This window comes from Meles meles, chromosome 6, assembly GCF_922984935.1.
Source record: "Meles meles chromosome 6, mMelMel3.1 paternal haplotype, whole genome shotgun sequence".
NCBI lineage: Eukaryota > Metazoa > Chordata > Mammalia > Carnivora > Mustelidae > Meles > Meles meles.
Genome location: NC_060071.1, coordinates 148,389,670 through 148,417,094, shown reverse-complemented (window position 1 = coordinate 148,417,094; position 27,425 = coordinate 148,389,670). Strand labels below are relative to the sequence as shown.

Here is a 27,425-nt window from a genome sequence, read left to right as displayed (position 1 = left end):
GCTCTTTCAGGTTGGCTCCTGTGTTCTCTTGATATGCTCCATCCTTTTTCTTTTCCTTTCCTTCTTTAATGCTTTAATTTTTGGCACCACAAGATTCTCTAGGCTCATGTTGTATTTTTCCTGCTCCTAGAATCATCCATTTCTCTAAAGAGCCCTGGTTCCTTTTACTGGAGAAAGGCATTTAGAAAACAAGATCTTGGCACCAGATGTGCTCATTGCTCCTGGAATGTCGATCCCTCTAGACTCAGCAGACAGAACTAATCTGTACACTAGTCTGTATGTACACACATCTCTCTCTCCTTCTCTCTCTACATTCCCATCTATCTTTTCAAATAACCATGAGTCCATACTGATAAATAAATGAGTGAATAAATAAATTGGGGTGAGGGGACAATTCTTCCTTTCAGAAAAATTCCAATTAATAAATATAGAAGGAATGATGGAAATAGAAAATCATCATTAGAATAACAGTAATAATTTCTTCAGGGAAGATAAGCTGATGGATACTAAAATTAGTAGGTGATAGGATGCCTGGGTGGCTCAGTGGGTTAAGTGTCTGCCTTCGGCTCAGGTCATGATCCCAGAGTCCTGGGATCGAGTCCTGCATCAGCCTCCCTGCAGAGCGGGGAGTCTGCTTCTCCCTCTGCCTGCTGCTCCCCCTGTTTGCGCTCTCTCTCTCTGACAAATAAATAAATAAAATCTTAAAATAAGTAGGTGAAACTTTAACAAGAACAGGATTTCTGCAGAGCCTCAAATGAGTTCCCCCCTAACTATTTATTAATTACTCTGGTGGTTTTAACATTATGTCCACACATGGTTTGGTATTCCTTCCTTCAGGAGGTGGGGCTTAATTTCCTGGCCCTTGAGTATGGGCTGCACTTGCTTCTAAGGGATAGAAAGTAGGGAGGGAAGGATAGTAACTTTACAGTGAAAAACCTGGAAGATACCACCTTAACTAAATGATTAATGTCGTCAGTCATAAGACATATTGATACCACGTACTTTCTGATATAATGGGTTTGAAAGAGCAAGCATATTACCTCCATGGTGTTCTTTCCTGAAGATCCATAACCTTTAATTATTTAATATTTAATTATGAGAATACATCAGACCAGACCAAACTAGGGGCATTCTATAGAATACTTGCCTGCACCCTTTACAACTATCGAGGCAGTATAAAACAAAGACAGGAAGTGTCATAGACCGGAGGTCTTAATTATAATGTGTCCTGGGTCCTGGAAGAGAAAAAGACCTTCATAGGAAAACTGGGGAAATCCAAATACAGTATCTAGTTAATAGAACTGTACCAATGTTAATTTTTTAGTTTTGATAAATGTTGCATAAGGTGTTAACATTAGGAGCAGCTGGGTTACAGGGATTTTCTGTACCATCTTATTAACTCTTCTGTTTGTCTAAAATGATTTCAAAGTAAAAAAAAAAATAGCAAAATAAATAAAATTAACCATTGGTGATCTGGACTGACCCCTATTGCTCCTACGCTCCCTCCACTAGTAAAGGTATTACTGTGATTTCTGACTTACAGGAAGAAATGGCCTTATAGTTTCTAGAAGAAAGTTCTAAAAGAAAGACAACTGCTTTGGCGGTCATTTCAAGAAAGAGATTGCCAGTAATTTGTTGGAAGCTGTAATGTTACTGATACTTGATCCACAGGTTTAATGGGGTTTTTTTTTTAAACCATGAAAATAATATTTCTAGCTTCTGGATTCCTGGAGTATCTATCATTATTAAACAGTGTAATCTTATTCACTTGAAGAATAATTTTAGGTTCTTTAAAAATGCATTTCTGCTGATTTATCCTCGCCGAAGTAAATGCTCAAAGTCACCTTGCACAGTTGTGTGGGTGGCATAAGAAACGAGGAGCAGTAACAGGAAGATCACGCTGAGTCACACGGGCAGAATGAGGTTGGTATTTGGAACTTCTGACTCCCACCTCCTCCAAGTCTTACTTCCAGTCCCTTCCTTTCACTTTTACAAAAATAGAAATTGACTGAGTTTGCAATAATAGTTGCTAATGTGACGTCCGGGTGAGGTCAGAGAAGCCTGTTCATTAGTACTGGGTCAGGAAGGCACTTTGAGCTTCTGAGGCTTGTTCTCCTGCAGAGTGGCTCAGAGGCTCAGTTTGGGGATAAGTGACTTACTTACTGGAGCCTGCGGTGTGACCCAGTCATTTGGGTACCCTGGTTTCCACCTGTCCTTACCACAAGGGCGACAGTTCATTACAGGTCTCCCCTTTTTCTTTTTTGCTCTGATTGTATTTTGTATTCTTCCTATAGAAATACTGTAAAGAAACAGAATGGGTTTCTTTAAAAAAAAAAAATCCATAGTCCTGATAGTTGTAAGATCTCTCTGGTGTCCTGAAGCAGTAGGACACACATAGGGGCTACTCCCGGTCAGCACAAGGACGAGCTCTGAAGTTATGGGACCTTGGACAGCTCCTCAGTCTCTGTCAGTTGCTCTGTGTGTGCCGTGCGGAGACACGGAGGCTGTCTCTCACAGGACCCTGGTGAGGGGTCAGGCCGGGGGGCACTCAGCACACCACTTGCGCTGAGATCCGCAGTCATAGATCAACCTGCCGTGGGCCAGAGCAGGTGAGTGGGGTTTCAAGACTTTAGAAAAGTGAAGCGGGCGATAGCAGGAATCATGACAAAGAGGACAGTGGTTGTTCGCCACGTGTCTGGCGCCGGGCCCAGTGCCGGCAAGTTATGTGCGTAGAGCCCTTGGTCCTCACTGCAGCCCGAGGAGAAAGATGCTGTTGTTGCCTTAAGGAAGCCTGATCGGAGAGCTGAGTACCCTCGCCTGCCCGGGGTCACCGAGCCGGCAAGCAGTGGAGCCCAGCGTGGGACCCAGGGAAAGACCAGCACTCTTCGCAGTGCTCTTGACTGCTGCAGACGGTCTGGTCTGATCTTGACTTGGCACACGGTTTTTTCTCACGTCCCATCACTGCGTGGTCCTCAAATCACTTTTACAGGAATAAATTCTGCTTTGGAAGGTTATAAGTAAAAACAAAGATAAGAAATTAATGAGTCACTTTAAAAGCTCTTTACTTAAAAAGAATATAATGATGGAAAATTTCAAACGTATACAAAGTAAACAGAGCAGTGTAATGGACCCCAGGTGTCCGGCCACCGGAATCAACACGCCTGTCAACGTTCATTTCCTGTGCGTCTCCAGTGGGCTCCTTTCCCACTTGCTTGTCCGCGCACCGTTCTTTTTTTTTTTTTTAAGGTGGAATTTGCATACGTTAAAATGCACATTTCTTTATAATTTTGGCAAGCGGCTGCTCTCATGTAATTAAGAGCTAGAACATTTCTGTCACCTATAAGACTCCTTCATGGCAGTTCTCCACCCCCATCCCAGGCAGTCACTGCTCTGGGTTTTTCCCTTCATCCTCTCCTAGAAATTCGTACTAAATGGAACCACCGAAAGCCCGTTCTCCGGTGACCCGCTCTCCTGGCGCAGCGGGAGGTCTTGGAGATTCCTCTGCCCTGTTGTGTCCGTAGTTTATACCTGTTTACTACCCAGTAACACACCAGCTGTTTATCCGTTCTCTGGCGATGGACTTTTACTGGTTTGGGTTGGAGGCTGCTGTGAATAAAGCTGCTGTTAAGACTCATGTTCAAGCCTCATTGGGATCCAGGTTTTCATTTTTCTCATGCAGCAACCTAGAATAGAACCACCGGAGCCAAGAGTAGGTGTTTTGTGGAAGAAACAGCGGAGTCCTTTTCCAAAGCACTTTTCCTGTTTCCATCCCCACCAACAAAGAGAGTCACAGCCGCTCTGCACGTCCCCAGCATTTGGCGGTGTTAGTCTTAGATGTTAGCCACCCTGGCGAGTGGTACCTTATTTAGTTTAGTTTCCACTGCCCTGGTGACTGGTGATGATGGATACTCGTGTGCTTATCAGCCACTCACGAACCTTCTTTTGTGAAACGTGTGTATTTCTTAAATGTTTGAAGTAATTCCCCTGTGAAATCACCTGGGCCTAGAAGTTTCCTTCGTGGGGAAGGTTCACCCCCACCAAGCAGCATAGTGGGCCAAGGCTCCATGGTGTATCAGGACCATGGAATGTTGAAGAGTCAAGTAGAACCATACCAAGTGATTTTGGATTTTTATAAGGTTTTCAAAGCTTCATTGAGATATAATTTACCTACCCTGAAAGTCCACCGCTGTAAGGAAAGCTATACAGGTGTGCAGCTATCACCGTAATCCCATTTTGGAACACTTCCATCAGGTGCGAGGAGGCTTTTGGTAACAAATTCCATTTCTTTGGTAAACATAGGGCTACTTAGATTTTGTTTTGTGTCAGAATTGGTAATTATGTCTTTCAAGGGATTTGTCTTTTTAAATTGTCAAATGTATTGGAATACAGTTCATAATACTCTCTTTTGTCTTTTTTTAAAAAAAGGTTTGGGGCACCTGGGTGGGTCAGTGGGTTAAAGCCTCTGTCTTCAGCTCAGGTCATGATCCCAGGGTCCTGCGATGGAGCCCCGCATCGGACTCTCTGCTCAGCAGGGAGCCTGCTTCCTCCTTCCTCTCTGTCTGCTTCTCTGCCTACTTGTGATCTCCATTTGTCAAATAAATACATAAAATCTTTAAAAAAAAAAAAAAAGGGGGTTTTATGTATTTATTTGAGAGAGAGGGAGAGGGAGAAGCAGATTCCCAATGCAGGGCTTGATCTTGGAATTCTGGAATCATGACCCAAACTGAAGGCAGATGCTTAACGAACTGAGCCACCCCGGCACCCCCCTCTCTTATCTTTTTACTATCTAACTCTAGTGATGGTCCCTGTCATTCCTGATATCTTTTGGTGGTGTTAGTGTTTTATATAATTTTTTTCCTGTGTTGGTCTTGGTAGAGGTTTATCAGTTTTATTAATCTTTTCAAAGAAGCAGCTTTGGGTTTGTTCATTTTCTCTATTATTTGTCTATTTTCTTCTTCTTTTTACGATTTATTTATTTATTTTTAGAGAGAAAGAGCAGGGTGGGGGTGGGGTAGAAGAGGGGGAGAGAGGGTCCAAAGCGGTCTTCCTGCTAAGTGCAGAGTCCAACGCAAGGCTTGCTCTCATGACCCTGAGATCATGACCTGAGCGAAAAGCGGGGTCGGTCGCTCAACGGACTGAGCCACCAGGCGTCCTTATTCGTCTGTTTTCTGTGCCATCGATTTCTTTTCTTTAGTGTTGCTTTTCTTCTACTTTGGTTTAATTTACTCTTCTTAGTCTATCTTAAGGTGAAAACAGATAATTTATTTTTAACCATTTCTTCCTAACATAAGCATTTAAAGCCATAAATACACGTCTAAGCCCTGTTTTCCTGCATTCTGTGCATCTTGATATGTTGTTTTTTCTTATTGCTTGGTTTAAAATATTTTCTAGGGGCGCCTGGGTGACTCAGTGGGTTAAAGCCTCTGCCTCTGGCTCAGGTCGTGATCCCAGGGTCCTGGGATCGAGCCTGGCATCAGGCTCTCTGCTCAGCAGGGAGCCTGCCTCCTCCTCTTTCTCTGCCTGCCTCTCTGCCTACTTGTGATCTCTGTCTGTCAAATAAATAAATTTTAAAAATTAAAAAATAAATAAATAAAATAAAATGTTTTCTAATTCTCCTTGTGAGTTCTCCTTTCCCCGTGGTTTATTTACAAGAGTGTTGTTTAATTTGCGGATGTTCGGGGCTCTTCTAGCTCGCTTACTGTCATAAGCTGTTGTGGTCAGAGAACATGTTCTGTAAGTCTTTGTGTTTGGAAGTTTACTGAGACTTTGGGTCCAGCGTATTCATCGCAGTAAAGAGCACGTTGTACTTAGGTGTTGAATGTGGGTGCGACGTAGGGTGGGTTAGGTCAAGGGGGTGAGCAGTGCTGTTAAGATCTTGTGCTCCTTTGCCGACCTTCTCAGTGATGTAGAGGGGCCCAAAGCTTCCAGCTCCTTCTGCTTTCCACCATCAGTCTTTACTGCTTGTGTACTGAAGCCGTCCTGTTCAGCACATCGTCCTGTCTTTCCGGTGTACTGCCCCATCATCATGAAGTCATTATAGCTAGTAATAACCTTTATTTTGAAATCTGTTTGGTCTAATATTAATATAACTGCTTCTTCTTCCCCTTCAGCTTAAGGACTTTCTTCTTACACATTGGATTGGTTAGATAAACCGGGGTGCCTGGGTGGCTCAGTCTGTTAAGCGTCCCACTCTTGGTTTTGGCTCAGGTCATGCTCTGGGTCCAGAGATCCAGCCCCATGGTATCAGACCCTCTGCTCAGGGGGGATTCTGCTCCCCTCTCCCTCACTTCTCCACCCCTCCTCATGTATACTCTCGCTCTTTCTCTCTAAAATAAATCTAAAAAAACCCCCTTCCGATAAAATGAAATGTTGAAATTGCATAATTAATAATTTTTTATTTTTTAGACTTTGATCTGGTAATTAGAATTTTTTCCACTTGTAGAAAAAAAAATCCATTTGTGGCAGATATCATTGGTTCTTTTTGGAACAGAGGCTGCCTGTATTCCTCTGTGTTCAATCCCATGATTGTTTCTGTGTCCAGTAGGACAGTGAAACAAACAAAACCCTGAATGTCACCTGACCACCAGATTCAAAGCAACTCCAAGGCAGAGAAAAATAGTTAACTCCAGGGGCGCCTGGGTGGCTCAGTCGTTGGGCGTCTGCCTTTGGCTCGGGTCGTGGTCCCAGGGTCCTGGGATCGGGCTCCCTGCTCAGTGGGTTGTCTGCTTCTCCTTCTCCCTCTCTCTGCCTGCCACCCCCCACCCCTGCCCCCGCTCATGTGCTTTCTATCTCTGTCAAATAAATAAATGAAATCTTCAAAAAAAAAAATAGTTAACTCCAGTTTTTTAGATTTTTTTCATGGTTTTTAAAAGAGAGAACAGAGTTGATTTATATTTTCTGAAAATAAAAATCTTTTTATTTGAACAAAGGCTAGTGATGCTCAGAGGAAATTGCCTTTCTAAATCTATTAGTTCATTATTTCTGAGTGCAGTGTCTGTAGAGGCAGGAGAGAATTATGTCACAATAAGCAGAATATGTTTTGGGGTATGATAGCTGGTTTTCATATCAAAGATGAGAACAGTGGATGGCTGTCTCAGTGACTAGGCTGTTTAACTATCCAGTTCTTTAATTTTTTTTTAAGATTTTATTTATTTATTTGACAGAGAGACAGCACAAGGAGGGGAAGAAGAAGCAAGCTCCCCGCTAGGCATGTGGGGGGAGCTGGTTCTGCAGGCCAGGGTGCTGGTGAAGAGCGTGGTGGGGTTGGTCCTAAGCTGACATAATGAATGGAGATCGTCATGATCCGGGCTCAGCACACACCAGAATGGCCGTCCATGACGCTTCTTAGAATAGGGAAAGCCTCATATTCTGGGTGGTCAATGGCTGTTCCGAGCGCCCTGACTGCTGCCCGCTCCCACCTCCAGCCTCCACCTGGCCCTTCGCTCGGCGCTCCCCAGACCTCTCCTCTCCCCAGAACTCAAAGGTTCGTGCCCGGGTCGACAGGGGCCCCCTCCGTGGGACCTTCCTCCAGCACTATGGGCTGCCGCTTTCCTGGCGGGCTGCCGACCCTGGTGCACAATTGCCTTACATTTCGCAGGTCGACCTGGGCGTGAGAGAGGCAGTCGGGGAAAGTAAGCGGCAAAGGGGTCTAAAACTTGGGGCCAGGAATAGCCTTGCCCTCGGATTGTTCAGGCTTCTCTCTCACATGCCAGGCTCCTGTTTGCCGGCTAGCGCCAAAGACTTGAAACCTTCACGCGGACCTCGGACAGTAATCATACGCTCTCCCATACAACTGCTCTTCGAAGAACCAAACCAAGGCCGAGCTTTACACTGCGCGTTCAAAAGCTGGTGGATCAGAGTGTTGGCGTTCAAAGAAAGAAGAACTATTCCCACAGTCTCTTTCCCGGCCTGGGAGATGGAAGTCTCTGGGGGATCGAGTCATTTGACTGGGGGTGACCAGGGCCCCGCCCATGGGGAGGCGTGTCTCTTGTGAGGGGTCTCTGGAAGGGGGTGACAGCCAGTCTCAGCCTGTCTGCTTCCCTTACACTCACATGGGCGGGACTTTGGATGGGAACACGGTGTGGCACAGAGCAGCCTTCGCAGGAAGGGCCAGCAGTAAGGCGCCGCTGCGGGAGACCAGGGAGACCACCCGTCGGCAGCTGAAGGACGCTGCGAACACGCACAGCGCTCCCCGAGACCAGCAGGAAGGCTGGTCTGTTCCTGGAAATCTGAACCGGGTACATCAGACGGTGCTCGGGTTGCTCAGCCGGGTGGTTCCTAGAAACTGATTAATAGGAAATTTTAATATCTATTTCTATGTTTATTAATTTTTAAAAAGATTTTATTTATTTGATAGAGAGACAGGTGGGGGGGGACACAAGCAGGGGGAGTGGGAGAGGGAGAAGCAGGCTCCCCACAGAGCAGGGAGCCTGATGCGGGGCTCAATCCCAAGACCCTGGGATCATGACCTGAGCCGAAGGCAAACGCTTCGCTGACTGAACCACCCAGGCGTCCAATCTATGTTTATTAAGTATCAAAGAAACTACCAAGGGATTCTTTCAGGAGCTTAGGTGGGAAAGATCTGAATGTATGTCCAAAGCTATAAGACGCTTGATTTTTAATGAGATAATAACCAGAAGGAGACGTGCTAAACTTCAACTGCCGACGGGAGAAATGGAAGCGGATTAACTTGCTTGAAATGCTTGTGAGGTTTTCGGTTGTGATCGTGGGTAGCAGATACTGATTGAATAACCCTAATGAAAGCTTGACCTAAATTATAAGCGAGTTATTTCTTTTTCCCTGCGCAACAGTATCGAGCACGTGAACAACCTGCGGGAGATACAAGCTCTGAGGCGCCTGAATCCGCACCCAAACATTGTTACGTTGCACGAAGTTGTTTTGTAAGTATACGGGGGGCTTTACCAGTGATCTCAAGTTGATGACAACGATTACATCGCTTTTTAAGAAACACCGTGGAGATGTTCAAAATATTTGCTCTGTGGCTCAGGGAGTAATCATTTTCATTTCACTTTAAGTCCCGTGTTTATTCCCTGGGGCAAATGCGTGTCTGATTCCTCTTGCTGCCGGGCCTTCATCTGGGTGACTCCGTGTCACGACAGCGGGCAGAATTCAGACAGCTCCTCTCCCGCAGCTCGGGGAGGCCTCTCCGTAGACAGCGGCCTGGGCGGGCGAGGCCTCAGGGGTGGATGGTGACCTGGTGGGAGAGCCCGGGGTCCCGTGCCCGGGGCTGCACTCGCTCTCTCCCTGCCCGCTGCCACGTGTGCAGCGTCTCAGGCAGTGAGAGCTGCTGCCTTCCTGGAGCTGATGTAATCCAGAGGGCTTTTCTGTGCTAATTCTAGAAGAGCTTCCCTAAGGCTAAGCTGCCGGTCGAGAAGGCAGAGCACAGCTGGTCCCCAGGTGCCGGCACTTCCGCACCTGCACTGGATCTCAGACCCAGGAGCTCAGACCCAGGGTACCGGGACCGGCCCTTCTGTGGGCCCCAAGGGGGTGCACGCCGGGTGAAGCCCCTCGGTGGCTCTCCCCGCTGCTTTACAACCATCCCGGTCTCTGACAGTTCAAGTGCGCAGGCTTTCATCAGAGGACGCCAGGTGAAATATCTTGTCGCAGCTGTGTGGCCTCCTGGCCTGCGGTGCTTCACAGGCACTTGTCCCCGGGACCTCACGCGGGCCTCCTGACATACCGCCCTACTGGATGTGCCCTGAGCTGGGGCTGCAGTGACATGTTCTCCGCCCGGGGCTCACCCACTCGGCCGGAGGCCCCTGGAGGCCTCTGTCCCCAGCTCGGGCAAGGCCTAGACACCCCACGGGTCTGCTGTGACCCATCTTTCTCCCTTTTTCCCTGACCGTTTTGTGGATTTTGTTCCCCCATTATAATTTGTCCCAATTACATAGAAGGAGTTTAGGTAAATTAAAGCTAAATTTGCAGTCACGGAGATGAATTAAATTCTTTTTCCTGTTTTGCTCAGCCAAATCTTTGGCCTCCTTTCTCCTGTCTGCTGGTAGCTAATTTTATATATTTTTAAAAATTTTTTTTAATTTTATATTTTTAAGACACAGTTCATTAAAAAGGGGGCGAGTGTTTAGAATTTTTGCTTCAAGTGAAGGTTTTACTCTGATTTTAAGTTAATTTCACCTGAGTGTTGACTGAAACTCACAGCGCCCGCTTCAGACAGGACGCTTCCGCCTTTGCCACGGGAGTGCTTTGTGTCTACCGGACATGTCTGCAAATGAGTTAAGTACTTGATTGTTTTCTGATGAAGACCAAACATTCTTACAAACCTGCTTTCTTCCTCAGTGACAGAAAATCTGGCTGTCTTGCACTCATATGTGAACTTATGGACATGAATATTTATGAGCTAATACGAGGTACGTAGAATAATTTGTGAGCTAATCTAAGATCTCCTTTTAAGCTCGTAGTTCCCATATGCTTTGTTTTCGTCCTCAAGATCGCTAGTCACCAGAATGCGGGAGTTCCTGTAAATACACGGTACTGAGCCACTTCGCGCTTGGGAGGTATTCTTAGGGCCTTCTCGTCTACCCGCCACGGGGCTGCCAGTGGGACGGGTGCAGCCCTGTGCCTTCAGGCTGGCCGGGAGCTGGCTGAGGGTGGCTCCGGGGGCAGCAGAGGCTGCTCAGGCCTTCCTGGCCTCAGGTCCCTCCGGGGCCGCGCTGCTGGCTCTGCTGCGGTCAGCACTCGGCTCTGCGGCTCAGAACAAGGCAGGGCTTGCCCCCAAGCGTAGTCCCCCCGACAAGAGACGACCCCTTCTCTTTGGATCCTCGCACAGTCCCTTCTGCGCCCCAGGGTGCTCGCCCTTCACCTTCTTCTGAACTAAAGCACGTTGAGGGGAGCACGTGCGCCTGAGCCGGCCTCAGTCGGGGCTGGTTCTGGAGGCTTCGAGAGGTCACTGGAGGAAACTGGATAGAAGGAGGCAGATGGTCGGCCCGTGTAGCAAGTATCCCCGGGGGAGCGGCTGCACAGGTGTGTCAGGTGTCGGGACACATGAGCCTCGGAGACGCCCCTGGGAAACGCCCCGGACGCGTGGTGTTGTGCACATCGCCTCGTGCTTCTCGGACACAAGGAAACAAATCAGCTGCTCCGTGTTCCGTGAGGGACTAGTTAAGGCTTGGAACAGTTTTAGTTGCACACGAAGAGCTTAAATAAAATGGTTACCACGTGGAAAAGTGGAAAAAAAGCGTTATTATCAAACTAGTATATTTTATATGTGATTGGAAATGTGTGCTTTAGTAAATTACTAACAAAATAAAGAGCATAGACAGGCAAGTTCTTATACATCTGTAGGCATTGATGCAAAGCTTTTGGATCTAAAAACTTTAGGATCTTTTTGAAAAAAATCGGAGCTGGCCGTGTATCTGGGACTAAATGCTATTTATGTGATAGACCTTGTGCATTTTATTCACAGGTAAGCCCGTCACTCAGGGATCTGTTTAACTCCAAGTCCAGTTCTCACGAAGTTAGTTATCAGGTTGCTTGACTTAAAGCCTATTAAGAATAGAGCCATTGGTTAGAAGGAGCTTCTCGAGCGTGGCCCATCAGCATTAATAGAGTGTGACAGGTGACAGTCCCACAGTGGGTGAGGAAACCGAAAATACGAAATGTGAGAACACCAGCAACAGCAGCAGCACAAGCGAGAGCAGTCTGGGCAGGCGGCCCCGGGATGGGCTAGAGTGTGCCCACGCTCGTGGCGGGTCGTGGTCAGCAGCCACGCCGGTACCATGACAGAGGAAGTAGGAAAGTGAAGAAATAAAATGTTTTTTTTTTAAGACTTTATTTCTTTGACAGAGAAAGAGACAGAGAGGGAACACAAGCAGAGGAAGCGGGAGGGGGGAAGCAGGCTTCCCGCTGAGCAGAGAGCTGGATGTGGGGCTTGATCCCGGGACCCTGGGATCACGACCTGAGCCAGAGGCAGATGCTTAACGACTGAGCCACCCAGGTGTCCCAAGAAAGAAAATGTTTTGAAAAGATTGCACTTAAAGTGACGGCTACAGAGAAGAGATCCACATGAAGTTCAAGGCGTAGACCTTATTGATCTGAAATTTTCCCATTTTAAGCATCTGTTTCAATCAGTCTGGATAAATGAGGTGTTCTGTGATTACATTTTCGCATATATTCTGTCTGACACAGATTGTGTGCTCTTTGATCCTGTCTGTACATCTGTCCATCAGGTCAGAGCCCCTAATACAGTCAAGAGAAACAACCACCAAACCTTAATATTTCATTGGTAATTTTTTTTCTTACCAATGAACCAACATTTTGCTTCTTAATGAACCTACAGAATCACTTCCTGTATTTAGTAGCGAGCCTCTTGGTGTGAGATGTGCCTTATGGTAGAGTTCTGATTGTTGCTCCCGAGAGTGTGAAATTTCAAAATTCAAGGGGAGGGGATCATTCCCAGCAAGTTTCTATGTAGTTAGACATTTGAGAAATCTTGGTTTAGAAATAAGTATCTTCTGTTCCCAGTAGTACAAGAATTGTACAATGGAAGAAATCGAATCCATTTCTTACAGTATTTGTCTACAGAGAGAGATTGTAGGAAGTGGAATGTTCCAGGGTGCCCGGGTGGCTCAGCCAGTTGAGCATCTGACTCTTGATCTCAGCTCAGGGTCATGAGTTTGAGCCCCTTGTTGCGCTCCAGGCTGGGCATGCAGCCTACTTAAAAAAAAAAAAAAAAAAAAAGAATGTTCTATTTTAGATCAACAGACATTGACTCATCACGTAAGTGTTGAGCGTCTTCCATAGGCCAGTGCTGTGCTCAGTGCACAGGGTCTAAGACGCTCGGGGGTATCCTAGTTTTAGAGACGCGGCAAGATGGGGAAAGCGGCGTGCAGTCACCGTAAGATACTAAGTAGGGCAGTATTGCCTCGGGATTTCAGAGATGTTAAAACGTGAGGGGAAAAAACCTGCCTGAGCATTGATGCAATACAGTGATCACTGTAACAGTTCCCCAAGGCTGACCACCGGGCAGGCGCTCTCCTTAGCCTTCTGTAGGGATTGACTCATTCTACCTTCACAACAGCCGTTCAGGCAGACGCTGTTACTATCCCCATTTTAAAGATGGAGAAACGGAAGCAGAGAGAGAGATAAGTAATTTGTCCAAGGTCATGTACTTAGTCAGGGGTGGACATGGGGTTTGGACTTGGGCAGCCTCTTCCAGCGGGGGAGTTCTTAGCCATTGCGCGTGCAGCCCCTTGACAGCCCGAGTCCTGGCGCCACCACCGTCTTCACCGTTACCCTCGTCGTTGCCTCTGTTTTGTGGATGAGGAAATCGGGGCTTCAGGGATTAAGTGAGAACCAAGGTTAAGTTATTAATAAATAGTAGAGTCAGAACTTCACTCCAGTTTGACTGAAACACTAACCATCCCGCTCCACCACTATCCTGGGTCCCGGCTGCTGGCCCCCCGCTCAGCGCCCTCCAGTGAACGTGCACCTGCTTGTTATCTGTCCTGGTAGACAACGACACTGACCTACTGAGACCTGAATCCATCACTAAAGCGTTTCCTACGAGAATGACAGTTCGTTTCTCTTAAATGACTGCTCTCACGGCAGCCCTGTCAGACTTCGAAGAGCCGGCTGATGGCACGAGGATGGTCACAGTGGTTACTGGGCTGTCTGCCTGATGCACAGTGACGGCCACGGTCTGGTGAACGTAGAGGAGAGTAGAAGATGCGTTTTTTCATAAACGTGTAGAGTCTGTTGAAGAGAAGGAACCCTATGAAAGTCACGGTCATCAGAATAAATGAATTGCTTGGGGTAATTTTCTCTTTGTCCAGTAGGTGTCAGATGAGGCGGAGATGACTGGGCTTCGCCTGGAAGAGCGGCCGGTGTGGGCAAACGCAGGAGAGGAGGTCTCTCATTCATGCCGCGTGCCAGGCGCTGCTCTGGAAGTGGGCACATTGGGGATAGACATGGTCTCACCCGTGTGGGCCCACACTCTGAGGAAGAGAGAGATGCCGAACAAGTACAGAAATGATCAAGAAAGAGCTCAAGACAGGGATAAGTGTTCTGAGTGAACAAAACATGTCACATCAGGGGCGCCTGGGTGGCTCAGTGGTTTAAGCCTCTGCCTTCGGCTCAGGTCATGATCTCAGGGTCCTGGGATCAAGCCCCGTATCGGGCTCTCTGCTCAGCAGGGAGCCTGCTTCCTCCCTCTCTCTCTGCCTGCCTCTCTGCCTGCTTGTGATCTCTGTCTGTCAAATAAATAAATAAAAATAAAATATTAAAAAAAAAAGAAAAAAAAACATGTCACATCACAGAGTGATGGGGATGGAGTATTTTAGAGACAGCTAGTGCAAAGGTCCTGAGGCCACTGTGATGTTAAGAGGCTCGTGTGGCTGGAGCACAAGGAAGAGAGTTAGGGGCAGCGAGGTAGGTAGGTGCCAGTGGGGTGGGTAGGGTCAGAGTAAGAATTCTGGTTATTCTATGTTCAATGGGAAGCATTAGTGGGTTTTAAAGCAGGGAGAAGCATCTTTTGATTGGTGTATAGACCAGTGTTTCTAAAACTATCTATAGTGAAAGACCAGTTTTTGGTGTGTTCATTTTTCCGCTTAATCTGTTGTGGACCAGAACTTCTGTAAAATACATAAAAATTAAGTACTGGAAAAATGGGGATGTGCTTCCATGTCCCAGCAGTGCTGAATCACCGTAAAAGTTCCCAGTTGCTTTTGGTCTTGTCGTCTCTTAAACCAGTAACAAGCAGCCCCTGGACTGGCATCAGTTCACAGACTATGCTTCTCAGAGAAGGTTTCTGTTTAAAGAGCGAACAGGCCATAGGTGGACGTATCGGTCGACCCTTCCCACCACGGACAACGAGCAGCATCTGTTCTCGCCCGTTTAATCCCAAGGGACGTGTGTGATCTGGATGGCTTCAGGGAGTCACCGGGCGGGATGAGGAGATGCTCCGGATGTGGCATCCGGGAAGCAGCTTCTGAAATCGATCCCGCCGGGCTGGGCTGTCGCAGGGGCTGCTGCCTCCGCACAGACAGGCTGCTGTTGCTGCCACCAGCTCTGGAACCGGGTCGGCTCTGCCGGAGCCAGGAAGCCACCCCACCACCGTCTGCGCTCACACGGGATGCCCCCTTCCTCCCGTCTGGCCCCTCATGTGGGCCTGAAGCCTCGTTCTCGAGGAGTCGGATTGAGGCGGGACCCAGCCCCATCTGGAGCTCCCAGCTACAAACCACCTGAGGAACGTTGCTCTGCGCTTTCTTGCCCGGCCCGCGAGGTCGGGGTCGGGATGGGTCTGCACTGTGAGCTTTGAGGGCAAGGGTGGCGGTGGGGAGACCGGCCCCGAGACAGGGAGGCTCTCTGCCCGCCGCGCACTGGGCAGCACCCCTGGCGGGGGTGAGTAGCTGCGTGCCTGGGCACCGCGGGCCGTCCTGGTGGGTGGACTCGGGGGCTTGTGCTTGCGGCGCCCAGCATCTGCCCCCTGCAGCAGGGAAATCTGTCCGGGTGTTTGCTGGGAGAAACTGGTGAAGACACTAACCTGACCATAGCCGTATCTGTTGTTTTACTTGTTTATGTGGTCTCTACACCCAAGTTGGGGTCAGACTCACGACTCCAAGGTCAAGATCGCACGTTCTTCCCACTGAGCCAGCCAGGGGCCCCCAGAGGACTCTCTTATTTTAACTTGTATCTGATTCTTGCCCTCCTAATGCCCGGCACTGTTGCCTGTGTGACACGGTGTCGTCTACCAGCTGGTGGCTCTAGATATGGAGGGCTGTAGGGCTGTAGGTTGCTTTCACCACAGGGAGCACATGCCATTCAGCTGGTTCCATACGAAAGAGGGAGTTTACGGTCAAACCTCGCATCTGCTGCCGGAAGCTCAGTCAGGCCTCTTGGGAGGTGGAACCGGGAAAGGTCTAGCTGTCAAGGCCACCACTGGCCCCTGTGGAGCCACGTGGTCCCCTGCCCCTCCTCGTCTGCTTGTCCCTCCCCTCTTCTTTCGGCAGACGTGGCCACTCAGACCCTGGGAGCCTTCACTGGCAGCAGATGGGCCAGGCCCAGAAGTCCCGGCCATTGGCCCCCTGCTGGGGTGCTGGCTGTCGCAGGTCCTGTGGGCCGGGCCTTGTCCCCTTAGGGTTATACCTTTCAGAGGCTGTGGGTCAGGCAGGCACCCTGAAATAAATCCATGACATTGGGGAATGAAGTGTGGTTTGACTGTAAACACAGCACTACGGTTCATTTCCGTGAAGAGCTTAGGCAGTGTGCCTTATCACCTGCGACCCATGTCCCCGTGTCGGATCAGATCAGTTGTACTGTTATGGCACGTCGATCTGACCGACCAACTGTAAGACGCAGCATTGTTATATACGAACGGAAGCGGCGACACGGCCCGTCGTCTCCAGCACACAGCTCTCTGCCTACCTAGTAATTTTACTTCTGTCCTTACTAAAAGAGCTCTTTGGCTCTGTTTAGGCAGTTTCCGCCCAGATGACGTTCATGGGTATATGAAAAGGAAAGTGGCAGTGAAATGAATCTTTTGTCGTTCCTAACACTTCCCTGAAACATTTGGACCCGTGACCCATGTCTTTGTTTTCCTTATGCAGGAGGGCTGTGTGCCATGCAGAGCGATGCGGCCTTCTTGTTGCTGGAATCTTCTTCCAGGGCCATGCCACCAGCCCGTTAGTGTTGATGCTTTGGTTTCTGGAAGCGCGGCCCCAGGTGGGCTGTGTGGCCGCTGCACAGAGCTCCCCTGCCCTGCGTGTCTGAGGATGGCGGGTCTGGGTCAGGCCTGTGAGCCTTGGTCCTTGACTGTGAAATGGGAATGATGCTAGCGTCTAACTCCTGGGGGGCTGTGGGCAGTCCCGGACAGTAACGCTGCCGCCGTTAGAGCCGTGGCCCCCTGCCCGGTCTTCGGTGAAGCGACTGCTGTCCTCCTCGTCGTCCCCACCACATTCACGCTGGTTAGTGCGCATGCGCTACGGGCCCGCCTCGGGTCTTCCCCATCCTGTGTGCTGGCCTCCGTGGCAGAGGGGAGGAAGTGGGATTTCACAGAAGGTCCAGCGCTTGCTGAAGGTGAGCTGGCTTCCTAGAGTGGAACCAGAGGAGCCGTCCTCGAGTTTTGCCGTGGTTGGTAAGGGACGGGTGTGGGGGATGGCTCCGCGCCAGCTGAGGCTGACGTCCGGCCTGCTACCCCCTGCGGGCCGGGGTCTCTAACCCCAGATCCGTGTGCCATAATGCAGACTGTGTGCGTGCCTCGTGCCCCGGACGCGGCCTCTGGGCCAAGGTGTAGCTGGTAGACCATTTATTTGCCAGCGCCCTGCTGGACCCCAGCGTGCCCCTCTGAGCCTGAGCGGGAGAGCCTGGCACGGGCCGTGGATGGGGTCTCTCGTGGGAGGGGGTGTGGGCGAGATACTGTGTTACAGGAGGGACTACACAGGTGGCCGCGTTCCTTCCGTTAGTGCCCGCAGCCAGTGCCGCAGCTTATCATTGTGTGCCCGGAAATATTTCTTACATGATGAGTATTGTACATGGCATTCTTGAGAATCTTCTTAGTGAGGATGTTTGGTTAAAAAAAAAAATCAGCTCGCCGAAATTAACTTGGTCGGGATGGGCACAGCAGACAGGGAAGCAGTATTCACCGTCTGCTGGTGTTCAGGAGGACACACAGGCTTACGAGTGGGCGATTAATTCTCGTACCTGTTACAAGATGTTTGAGAACAAGAATCTATTGGGAACCAGGTAGCGTCTCAGGTCTGGAAAGTTAGGATCTTGTTTTTGAAAAACCGTTGTAGGGAATGGATCGTCAGCCTCCTCTTGGTCAAGGGTGTGGACTCCGAGATTGTTCGGACCAAGGTTCCAGACGGTTCACACTGCCCCTCACTCCCTCAGGAGCCCCCTCATGTAGGCAGGGATTCTCACAGAGGGGCACGGGGGTGGGGCGAGCCACGTCCTTACCTGCGGGACTGTGAGTAGGTGGGTGGGGGGAACAAAGAGGAAAGGAAGGGTCAGTACCCGAAGAGGGCTCTTACACTGGGGAACTGAGAGCAGTTGAGAAATGCAGATTCCTGGCCCATATGTTTTGTTTTGTGATTCATTAGGTCTGGGTTTGGAGCTGGGAATCACCATTTTATTTTATTGTATTTTTTAAAAGATTTTATTTATTTGAGAGAGCGAGAGCACACATGCACAAGCAGAGGGAGGGGGACAAGTAGACGACCCCGAGCTCCTGATCTGACCTGTAGTCAGAGGCTTAACCGACTGAGCCACCGAGAGGCCCCCACGGGAGTCGGCATTTTAAAGCATCCCTCGGTGATGGTGGAGACTGGGTGGGTTAGACTTTCCCTAGAGGACTCCACCTTCCTGAGTGCCGGTTCAGATGATGGTCCTGCCAGGTGTGTGCTCGAAGATCTGGGTGTGTGGGCGTGGCCCGGAAGGTGCTCCTAGAACAGAACGGCCTGAGCACAGGGGTGAAGCGGGAGAGCTTTGGAGGCACGTGCGGAAGCATCTACGGGGGAATGTGGCTGGAACATTCCATGGACAAGAGGGATGTGGTGGGGCGTGGTTCTCCAAGTGAGGGTCCAGGCCAGGCAGCTGCACCTGGGAACTTGTTCGTAAGGCAGCTTTTGGAGCCCCAGGCAGACCTCCCGAACCACAATTGCCTGGAGGTGGGAGGAGCATCCCGGGTCTTCGTGAGCCCCCAGGAGACTCAGCTGCCCCGTAGCCTGAGAGCCCCTCGTCGGGAGGAAGGGGGTCCTGAGTGCCGGGCTAGTTCAGTGGGCAGTGAGACCCCTGTCACAGGACAAGAACCAGATTTCAGGAAGCTTTTCATCTAACGGCACATGTGATGGTGAAGAGAAATTTTGCTTCCTTTCGGGTCTTAAGCACAGAGGAATTTAATATAAAGTTACAGAATGACTCAAGCTAGGGAGAGAGGACCAAGTCTTCATTTAATTCTTTTAAAGTCTAGGAAGTGGGTGATAAATTATTTGAAACAGAACAAAAAAATTACAGTATTATGAAAAAGTTCATTGTACTTAGACATTTTGCAATTTAAATTACTTTCTATTAACAGAAAACATTCTCGTCTAGTGAGAGAAAAAGAATAAATTTGTCAACAGAAGTTGCAAACAAAGGAGCAAAGATGTCAACGGGGAGGTGCACTTACAGAGGGAAAAGTGGTTTTCCTGGGTTGTTCAGCGAGAATGGTGGTTTTTCTGATTCAAAACTAAAAACGCACACCTTTGAAATTCAAATCGAGTAGACAACACCGTCTTCTGGAGCAAGGATAACCGTGATGCTGGAGTGTGTTGTTAAGAGTCATAGGACACAAAAACCCGCAGGCAGGCAGGCCTGGGGAGCAGGTGTGCGGGACAAGGAGAGTGGGCTGTGAAATTCAAAGCAATCCTGGGTTTTCTGCCATTTAAAACCCACTTCTGTGGAACTGTGATCCACCCCCCTCTAAGATGGAAATCCCCAGGGGCACCTGGGTGACTCCGTTGGTTAAATGTTGGCTCTTGGTTTCAGTTCAGGTCCTGATCTCAGGGTCACGAGATGGAGTCTGCTTGTCCCTTTCCCTCCTCCCCACATGCACTCAAGTAAGCTCTCTTTCAAATAAATACAATCGTAAAAATTCCGGACTGGAAGCCAAGGAAAACCCTGGATTTTCAAGTTACTCTTGACATCTCATAATCAGCAGTTTGGAAGGGTGTGTCCGGGAAGACCTGCCCCAGCGGTGGGATGTAGTGGGGGTAGTGAGTGGGGTTTATCAGACCAAACCACGCAGGTGTTTATTACTCAGTACTGCTGTTGTGATCCGAAGGCATGCACGGGGGATTTTACATGAGATCATGCCAGTATGTAGGATTTTATTTTAAGATTTTATTTATTTATTTGACAGAGAGAGATCACAAGTAGGCAGAGAGGCAGGCAGAGAGAGAGGGGGAAGCAGGCTCCCCGCTGAGTAGAGAGCCCAATGCGGGGGCTGGATCCCAGGACCCTGAGGTCATGACCTGAGCCAAAGGCAGAGGCTTAACCCACTGAGCCACCCAGGCGCCCCAGTATGTAGAATTTTAAATGGTGGATTTAGTGTGTGCACTCCGTATTTCCTGAAATTACTAAAGGTTGTCTTTTAGATTTTCACACATCATTAAATAAAATTGTCGGATTCTGTTTTTGTTCTCAGAAAATGGGATATGTATCATTGGTAACCATATCGGCAATTCCCTTGATTGCACAGGGAGAAGACACCCATTATCAGAAAAAAAGATTATGCACTATATGTACCAGTTATGTAAATCCCTTGATCATATGCACAGGTACGCTCTTGGAGAATTAGCAGCTCCAAATTGAGAAAATGTATTAACATTCATTAAAAATTCAATGTAAAAGAATTTGAATGAGACACAAATTAATCCTGTCCTTTTGTATTGAATGCAGAAATGGAATATTTCACAGAGATGTGAAGCCAGAAAATATATTAATAAAGGTAAGAACTTCTATATAAAAAAATGATCTCCGAAGAAAGGTAGAATGGGAAGGATTTTTGCTAGGTAGGCTTTCAGTCCCAGGCAGCTGGGCACCACGTCTGTTCCGCTGTTGTTTTCTCCCAGTTGGAAGAAGTGGTTTATTTAATACGTGCCATCAACACAACTGTACATCTGGAAGGAAATAATCTTCGGCACTCTCTTCTTACTATAGGCAAAAAGCAACAGCTGGGGTATGGTTCTGGCTCATTTGGTGGAGCGCGTGACTCTTGATTTCAGGGTCATGCGTTCAAGCTCCATGTTGGGTATAAACACTACTTAAAGAAACAATAGATAAACTCCATTCATATTATCACTCCAAACTCTGCGCGTGTGAAAGCAGAAGAGGCAGGATTTGCACTCAGGCCTGTCCCATACTGTAGCCACGTCAATGGACGCATTTCCAAGTGTGAAGCCTGGTAAGTCTGGGGATGTGTATACACACATGAAGCCATCATCACAGCCAAGCAGACAGACCTCTCGTCTCTGGAAGGTTACTCATACTCCTTGGTCATCCCTCCTGTCCGTTGTCCCCAGGCATTAGTTTGCACTTTCTAGAATGTTCTCTAAATGGCATCTGTAGTATGTGCTCTTTCTTGGTCTGGATTTGTCCCTCAGTGTCATCATTCTGACATCTGTCCCATCGTAGTGTGGAGTGCCACACCTTTTGAAGTCGTCCCACAGTTGTTGGCTGTTCTGTGTCTTTGCCATTATTTGTTGTCTCTGCAACAAATCTCTGTCTTGTCAATGTCTCTGTCTTCTCAGTTTGGAAGGTTCTTTCCTCGGCTGTTTAGCCTGTGGATGAGCTTATCAACATGACTTTTTATTTCTGGCACGGTGGTTTTACTTCTTGTGCTTCCTTTTGATTCTTAGAGGTTCCATCTCTCTGCTGGCATTTCCCATGTGCACTTTCCCTGAACTTGGCCATCATCTACTTTTTCCCCAAGAGCCCTTAACCAGTCACTTGTAGAGATTTTAAATTCCCTGACGAGTCATTCCAAAATTCTTAACTCTGTGTCACGTCTGAAGCTGGTTCTGATGCCTGCCTTGTCCCTCAGACTGTTTTTCTTGCCTTTTAACAAGCCTTACGATCTTGTTGGAGGTCCGACATGACGCACGGGGTGATGGGATCAGGTGAAAGGCTGGAATGAAGTTCCTTGATAGCCTGGCTAGGAAACGTGCTGTGTTAATGTTTGCTATAGGTGTAGGCACAGAGACTCCAAATTTATTGACATCGTGTATGTTGTTTCCCGAATGTGAGGGGTGAACAAAATGGGAGCAATATCTTGAAAAGTGTCTCCCCGGTCTTTCTGACTTGACCCAAAGAACCCGTGGCTCCAGAGAGCCGGCCCCCACGTCCCCCACCCTCAGGGGCAGAACAGAGGGGCCAGCAGAGCTGGACAGATGGAAGTTAGAGACACAATAGGGCCAACAAACCACTATGGTGTTTTTAATTCATTTGTAGACTCATGCTATGACTTAAAATTTCTCAAAATCGATAGACATTTGGAAGTATTTGTGAAACAGAGCCAGGATATTTGTAAACGCATCCCACTGGATAGAAACCCCACTCTGGCTCCTGTTAGAGGCCCTTGTGCGTGCTCGGGAAGTCATTTGTATTTCATAAGCTGCTTTCGATGCTCGTAATTTTCCCATTGGCACATAAATATTTGAAATGGTCTCTACTGTAACAGCTGCTTGGTGAGATGTCATTTGTCCCTGCAGCAGGACGTCCTGAAGTTGGGGGACTTCGGATCCTGCCGGAGCGTCTACTCCAAGCAGCCCTACACGGAGTACATCTCCACCCGCTGGTACCGCGCCCCGGAGTGTCTCCTCACCGACGGCTTCTACACCTACAAAATGGACCTGTGGAGCGCCGGCTGCGTGTTCTACGAGATCGCCAGGTAGAGTTGAGGCCCGCCTTGTGTCTGAGACCTCCCGCCCCATGCCCTCGGGCCTCCGGGCCAATGTCCCACGTGGGCCGCATGGCGAGGCTCGGCCTATCCACTGCGTGGCTTAGGGCCGGGCCCTTCCTTTACCAGACAGACTGCGCCGTCATCCTGCCGACGGGACTGCTTCATATGACAGAAAACACACTCGGCTTTCATTTTCCTTTTCGTCAAATACTTGTCCTTGTTCGCGCGTCACTAAGTGCAGGACAGCGTCGGTTTCTTCTGCCCGACCGGCCCACCTTGGCTGGCGGCTGGTGGGGCTCCCTGCTCGGCTTCGCCAGCGAGACGGTTGACTCGTGAGTTCAGGACCAGAGTAGAAACGTGCTTATTGCCCCCCTGTGGGGCCCGCCTTGGGGCTGTGTGAGCAGTGTCCCCGCTCCTGGGACCTACCCTGAGACCGTGTGTAGGCTGTGCTGGTCACGGGTGTGAGGGTGGGTCACCTCGTGGCACAGCTGAATTCCAGAAAGCCCGGTCCTAACCGTCCTCCCCGGCCTCCATGCCCCCCAGCCTTCGTGCTTAACCGGCGGGTGGAACTGTGGCCCAGGAAGAAGGGGGGTGGGCTGGTCCCACGCAGGGGTGAGTAGGGCGTGGGGTTGAAGAGCCCCATGGAGCGGGTGAGCCGGCGTTCGCTTGCTCGGAGGGGACCGTTACGGACGAGCAGGTGAATTTAACATCTGGGTGACGTGCCTAGGCGAGGACCCCGGTCGTCTGCTCTCGCCAGCTCAGCTGCCCACTTCGTAAATACAGACGTGCGTGTCCTTCAGGACACACCGACTGAGAATCGACTGGTTATTTTTGGAAAGCTTGAGTGGCACTTTCCGTGGACGCTCAAGTCCCCGCAGACAGGCCTCCCTGCTGCGCTGAGTTCCCTACGGGGCGTGGACTGCGGTGCTGGGAACATGATGGCTGGTGCGGGGAGGGGGGCTCGCCACACACACCCCTGCCGCCCGCCCCGTCTCACAGCTGCTCCCTGCCTGCCTGTGCTTTCCTCCTCTCTCCTGGAGCCACGGGCATGGCGGCTTTCCCGCGCAGACTCCCGTCCCAGCTCTTTGTGGCACGTCCTGCGCATTGAATTTTTCATATAAGCCGAAAATCTTTCGTCCACGATTCCAAAAATCCATAAACACTCCAGAAACCAAAACGTTTCTTGGACTTCGTTTGTCCCCAGAACCACACCCGGCCCACCGTGAAGTTTTGTGGGAAAACCGCCCCTGTGACAGGAGACTTGTGGGGCTGATGCGTCTCACCGCGGGGACCCCAGGGTGTGCAGAGGAACGTGGCCGTCTCTCAGAAGGACGCCCCCCTGTCGGGAAAGGAGAAGCAGGCCCGAGCTGAAAGGGGACCGGAAACCCCACGGCTGCAGGGAGGACCACGCGGGTGGGACCATGTCTTTGGGTTTCCGTGTGAGCGAGCCGCCCGTCAGAGGGGACGCGGGCATGAGGAGGCCGTGGCCTGTCCTCACCACAGCCCCGTCCCGCTCTCCAGCCTGCGGCCTCTCTTCCCCGGAACCGATGAGCTGGACCAGATCTCAAAAATCCACGACGTCATTGGCACGCCTCCCGGGAAGACCCTCGCCAAGTTCACACAGTAAGTGTGGCGAGTGCCCCAGAGTCCCATGGAACTTGCCCCCTGCCAGGGCTGGTGGTGGCTGCCAGCCGAGGGGACCAGGCCGTGCCTCTCCTGCCCTTGTAGGCCCTCCGTCTGCTTGGGTCCCTGTGGCCGCCGAAGGGGCTGCTCCGGGCTGTGGTCCCGCAGGGGTCCCGCCAGGGCCACTCGCCCTCCGGCAGCACGGAGGAGTTCAGATGGCCTCGCTGAAGGCCTGGCGGGCAGGTCTCGTCCTCCGAATATTTGCCCGGGACTGAGACACCTTTGGGTGAAGAAGGTTCCCACATTCAGGCTGTGCATGGTGAGGTGTCCGTGTGACCGTCACCCAGCGTTGCCAGCAACCCTGACAGGCAGACCACGACGGGTTAGGGTTCGGTTCTGGTCGGGGATGCAGCGGCTCCTGGGCCCGGGGAAGGCAGGGAGAGACGACGGGTATGGGTTCCTCCTTCTCCTAAGTTTCATCTCTTTCTTCTCAGCTAAGAACGTGCTGTTAGTCTTCTCGGAGAAAGTTGTTTTCTTGCGTTGATAGCACAACAGCTTTCACAAACCTCCCCAGCCCCTTTCTAAAAACTAGACTTTATTTTTTAGAGCAGTTTCAAGTTCAGAGCAAAACTTAGTGGAAGGTACAGAGATTCCCTGTAGACCAGCCGGGGCCCACACAGTCTCCCCCACCGTGACCGTCTGCGCCAGGGTGGCATGTCGGTTCCTACCCACGAGCCCATGCTGACACGTCGTCACCCCGAGTCCGAGGCTCACATGAGGGGGGGTCCCTCTGCTGCTGCACGCAGTCTCGGGGTTCGGACGACTGTGCGGCTACACCCCTTCTTAGTGCACACACTGTTACCAGCACAGGGCCCTGTAGAACCATGACGACGGCCGGCCATGTGCTCTACGTAATGGCATGACCACTTACTATCATTGGGCTTTTAATACAGGTCGAGAGCTATGAGTTTTGATTTTCCTTTTAAAAAGGGATCAGGAATACCTCTCCTGACAGCCAGTCTGTCCCCGCAATGCCTCTCCCTGCTGCACGCAATGGTGGCCTATGACCCCGATGAGAGAATCACGGCCCGCCAGGCCCTGCGTCACCCCTACTTCCAGGAGCAGAGGTGGGCGCCTGCGCAGCTCCGGCAGGTGGCGGGAGCTGGGCTGTTGGAGCGGGGGCGGGTGGGTCTGGGAACAGCTCTGTCCTGAACCGGGTACCCCCGAGGTGGCCCCTCACTCTTTGCTGGTGTGGCCTGCCAGGAGGAGGCGGTCAGTGGCCCGCGGCAGGGCACGAGGAGGGCTCGGCGGCCGCTTTGAGGTCGATGCCGAGGCTCTGGCGGTTAGACCTCCAGGAGGGGCCTGGCGCAGAGCAGTGACAACAGGGGACCTGGCCGTGGGGTTGGGGGCACGCTGGTACCTGGCACGTCTAATCCCGCACCTCGGTGCCAGGTGCCAGGGCGAGCATGGTGGCAAGGGCGGAGGTGCCAGCTTGGGAACAGGGAGAGGGACATGCCGTTGTGCTGGGCACCTTCTCAGGGGCGCGTGCCCTCCCTCTCCCTTCCCTGCAGGGCGGCTGAGAAGCAGGCTCTGGCTGGCCACAGAACGGCTTTCTTTCCAGAGCGCTCCGTGGCTTCAGAAGGACTCAGCAGCCGCTGGCACGTTGCCGAGGAGGACAGACAGCAGGTACTGAGGGAAGGTGGTGAGCTGGCAACGGCCGTTGTAGCTGCGCCGGGTGCCCTCTGGGGGCCCGTGTCTCGGTGGAGGACGCCCCCTGCCCCCGGCCGGAAGGGCGCCCATCCTCGAGGCCTGACCCCGTGCCTTCCTGTGCCCTCTGACTGACCCTGGCAGGGGACACAGAGAAGGTAAATTGGCCCCAGGTGACCCGGCAAGCCAGTGACCGGTCCCCACGCCTGCAGATCATTTGCTTTAGGAACAACAGGCTCCTTGTGCAGCCTTTCCATCCGTGAGCGCCCGAGGGGCCCCCGCCGCGCGGCCCCACCAGTCCACGTCCGGGCTGGCACCACGCTGTGTGGGAACTGTGCCCTTCCGTCACTCGCCCCAGCATCTCTGCGTGCCACTTCGTGCTAGGAGCTGAGGTCACTGATATATCTGCCGCCAGGCTGCTTTCTGGAATTCCAGACTGCCGTGTCCAGCCGCCTGCCTGACCGTTCCCTTTGGCTAAGAGGCCGAGTGGTTCAGACCCGATCTCCCGGTCTCTTCCCCCAAACCTGCTTTTCTACCCAGGCCTTCCCTTTAAGGGCGGAGGAGGCTCCCTTTCAGCGGTTCAGGCCCCAAACGGTGACACGCCTCCCCGCCCACCTGAGCCCGCCTCATTTTGCCTCCCAACTGCTGTCCCTGCTCAGCCCTTCCCGCCAGGGAGAGGTTTGTCTGACTGTCACTCCTGCCGGCACCCACCACAGTCCCCCCGTGTCTAGAGGGGCCCCATGGGAGGCCTTCCCTGCTTCGTGGGCCATAAGGTCCCACCACAGATGCCCTCTTTTCTCTGGCGCCGTGGACGGTCCATCAACGAACCGTGGGGCTCTTTCCCATTAAGACTTAGGACACTGCGATGTGCATTCCATCTCTTATATGCCACATTATTTGCAACTATTAAAAAAATGTAGGGGTGCCTGGGTGGCTCAGTTGAGTGAGTGTCCAACTCTTGGTTTCGGCTCAGATTGTGATCTCGGGGTCTTAGGATCGAGCCCCACGTCGGGCTCCGGCTCGGCAGGAGCTCTGCTGGAGATTTTCTCCCTCCTCTCAAATAAATGAATAAATAGAATCTTTTTTTTTTTTTTGAAGTAAAAAAATTCTGAGCTCACCAGCCACACTAGAGCAAGACAGCGGGCAGATCTGGCCGACCCGGAGTTAGAGCAGGGCCCCCAGCACAGCTGTGGCCCGTGGAGCACGGCTGTGACCGTCTCAGTGTCCTCGCTTGCATCAGGCCAGGCCAGGCTACAGTCAGCCGCCCCGCGGGGCGGGCTCCATGTCAGACTCCCGTGGGGCGCTCCGGGGCCTGGGTGGCGGGGACAGCGTCCAGTCGCCGTACGGCCACACCTCCTGGTGAAGTTCCATTAGGCCGAAGTCGTGCATAAGAGCCTTTTTGGTTTTCCTAATTTCCATGAAGGGGACACCATTGTACGTTCATCTGACCTGTGTTTTGTTTCAAAAACCAGTCCCTAAAGCCAGAGGAGGACCATCCCAAGAGACCAGGCCCAGCCTACGTCATGGAACTGCCCAGACTGAAGCTTTCGGGAGTGACCAAACTGTCCTCGTACCCCAGCCCCGCGCTGCACCCCGTGTTCGGCCCGGGGCCCGGCAGGAAAGTGCCGGGGCTGAGGCCCCTCGAGTGTGTTGGCGCCCGCCACAAGGTAGCCCATCGCGC

At 51.0% G+C, this 27,425-nt stretch overlaps 1 protein-coding gene across 1 annotated transcript in view; it reads left to right on the top strand.

Annotated features, from left to right (window-relative positions):
- MOK (MOK protein kinase) overlaps window positions 1-27,425 on the top strand; it is a 53,495-nt gene that overhangs the window by 25,466 nt on the left and 604 nt on the right. Inside the window, exons 3-11 of the mRNA XM_046009879.1 lie at window positions 8,811-8,900; window positions 10,315-10,385; window positions 20,213-20,291; window positions 20,413-20,461; window positions 22,224-22,402; window positions 23,936-24,037; window positions 24,991-25,164; window positions 25,609-25,723; window positions 27,217-27,411. Of these exons, the coding sequence (XP_045865835.1) occupies window positions 8,811-8,900; window positions 10,315-10,385; window positions 20,213-20,291; window positions 20,413-20,461; window positions 22,224-22,402; window positions 23,936-24,037; window positions 24,991-25,164; window positions 25,609-25,723; window positions 27,217-27,411 (1,054 nt within the window). The remainder of the gene's footprint in view (window positions 1-8,810; window positions 8,901-10,314; window positions 10,386-20,212; window positions 20,292-20,412; window positions 20,462-22,223; window positions 22,403-23,935; window positions 24,038-24,990; window positions 25,165-25,608; window positions 25,724-27,216; window positions 27,412-27,425) is intronic.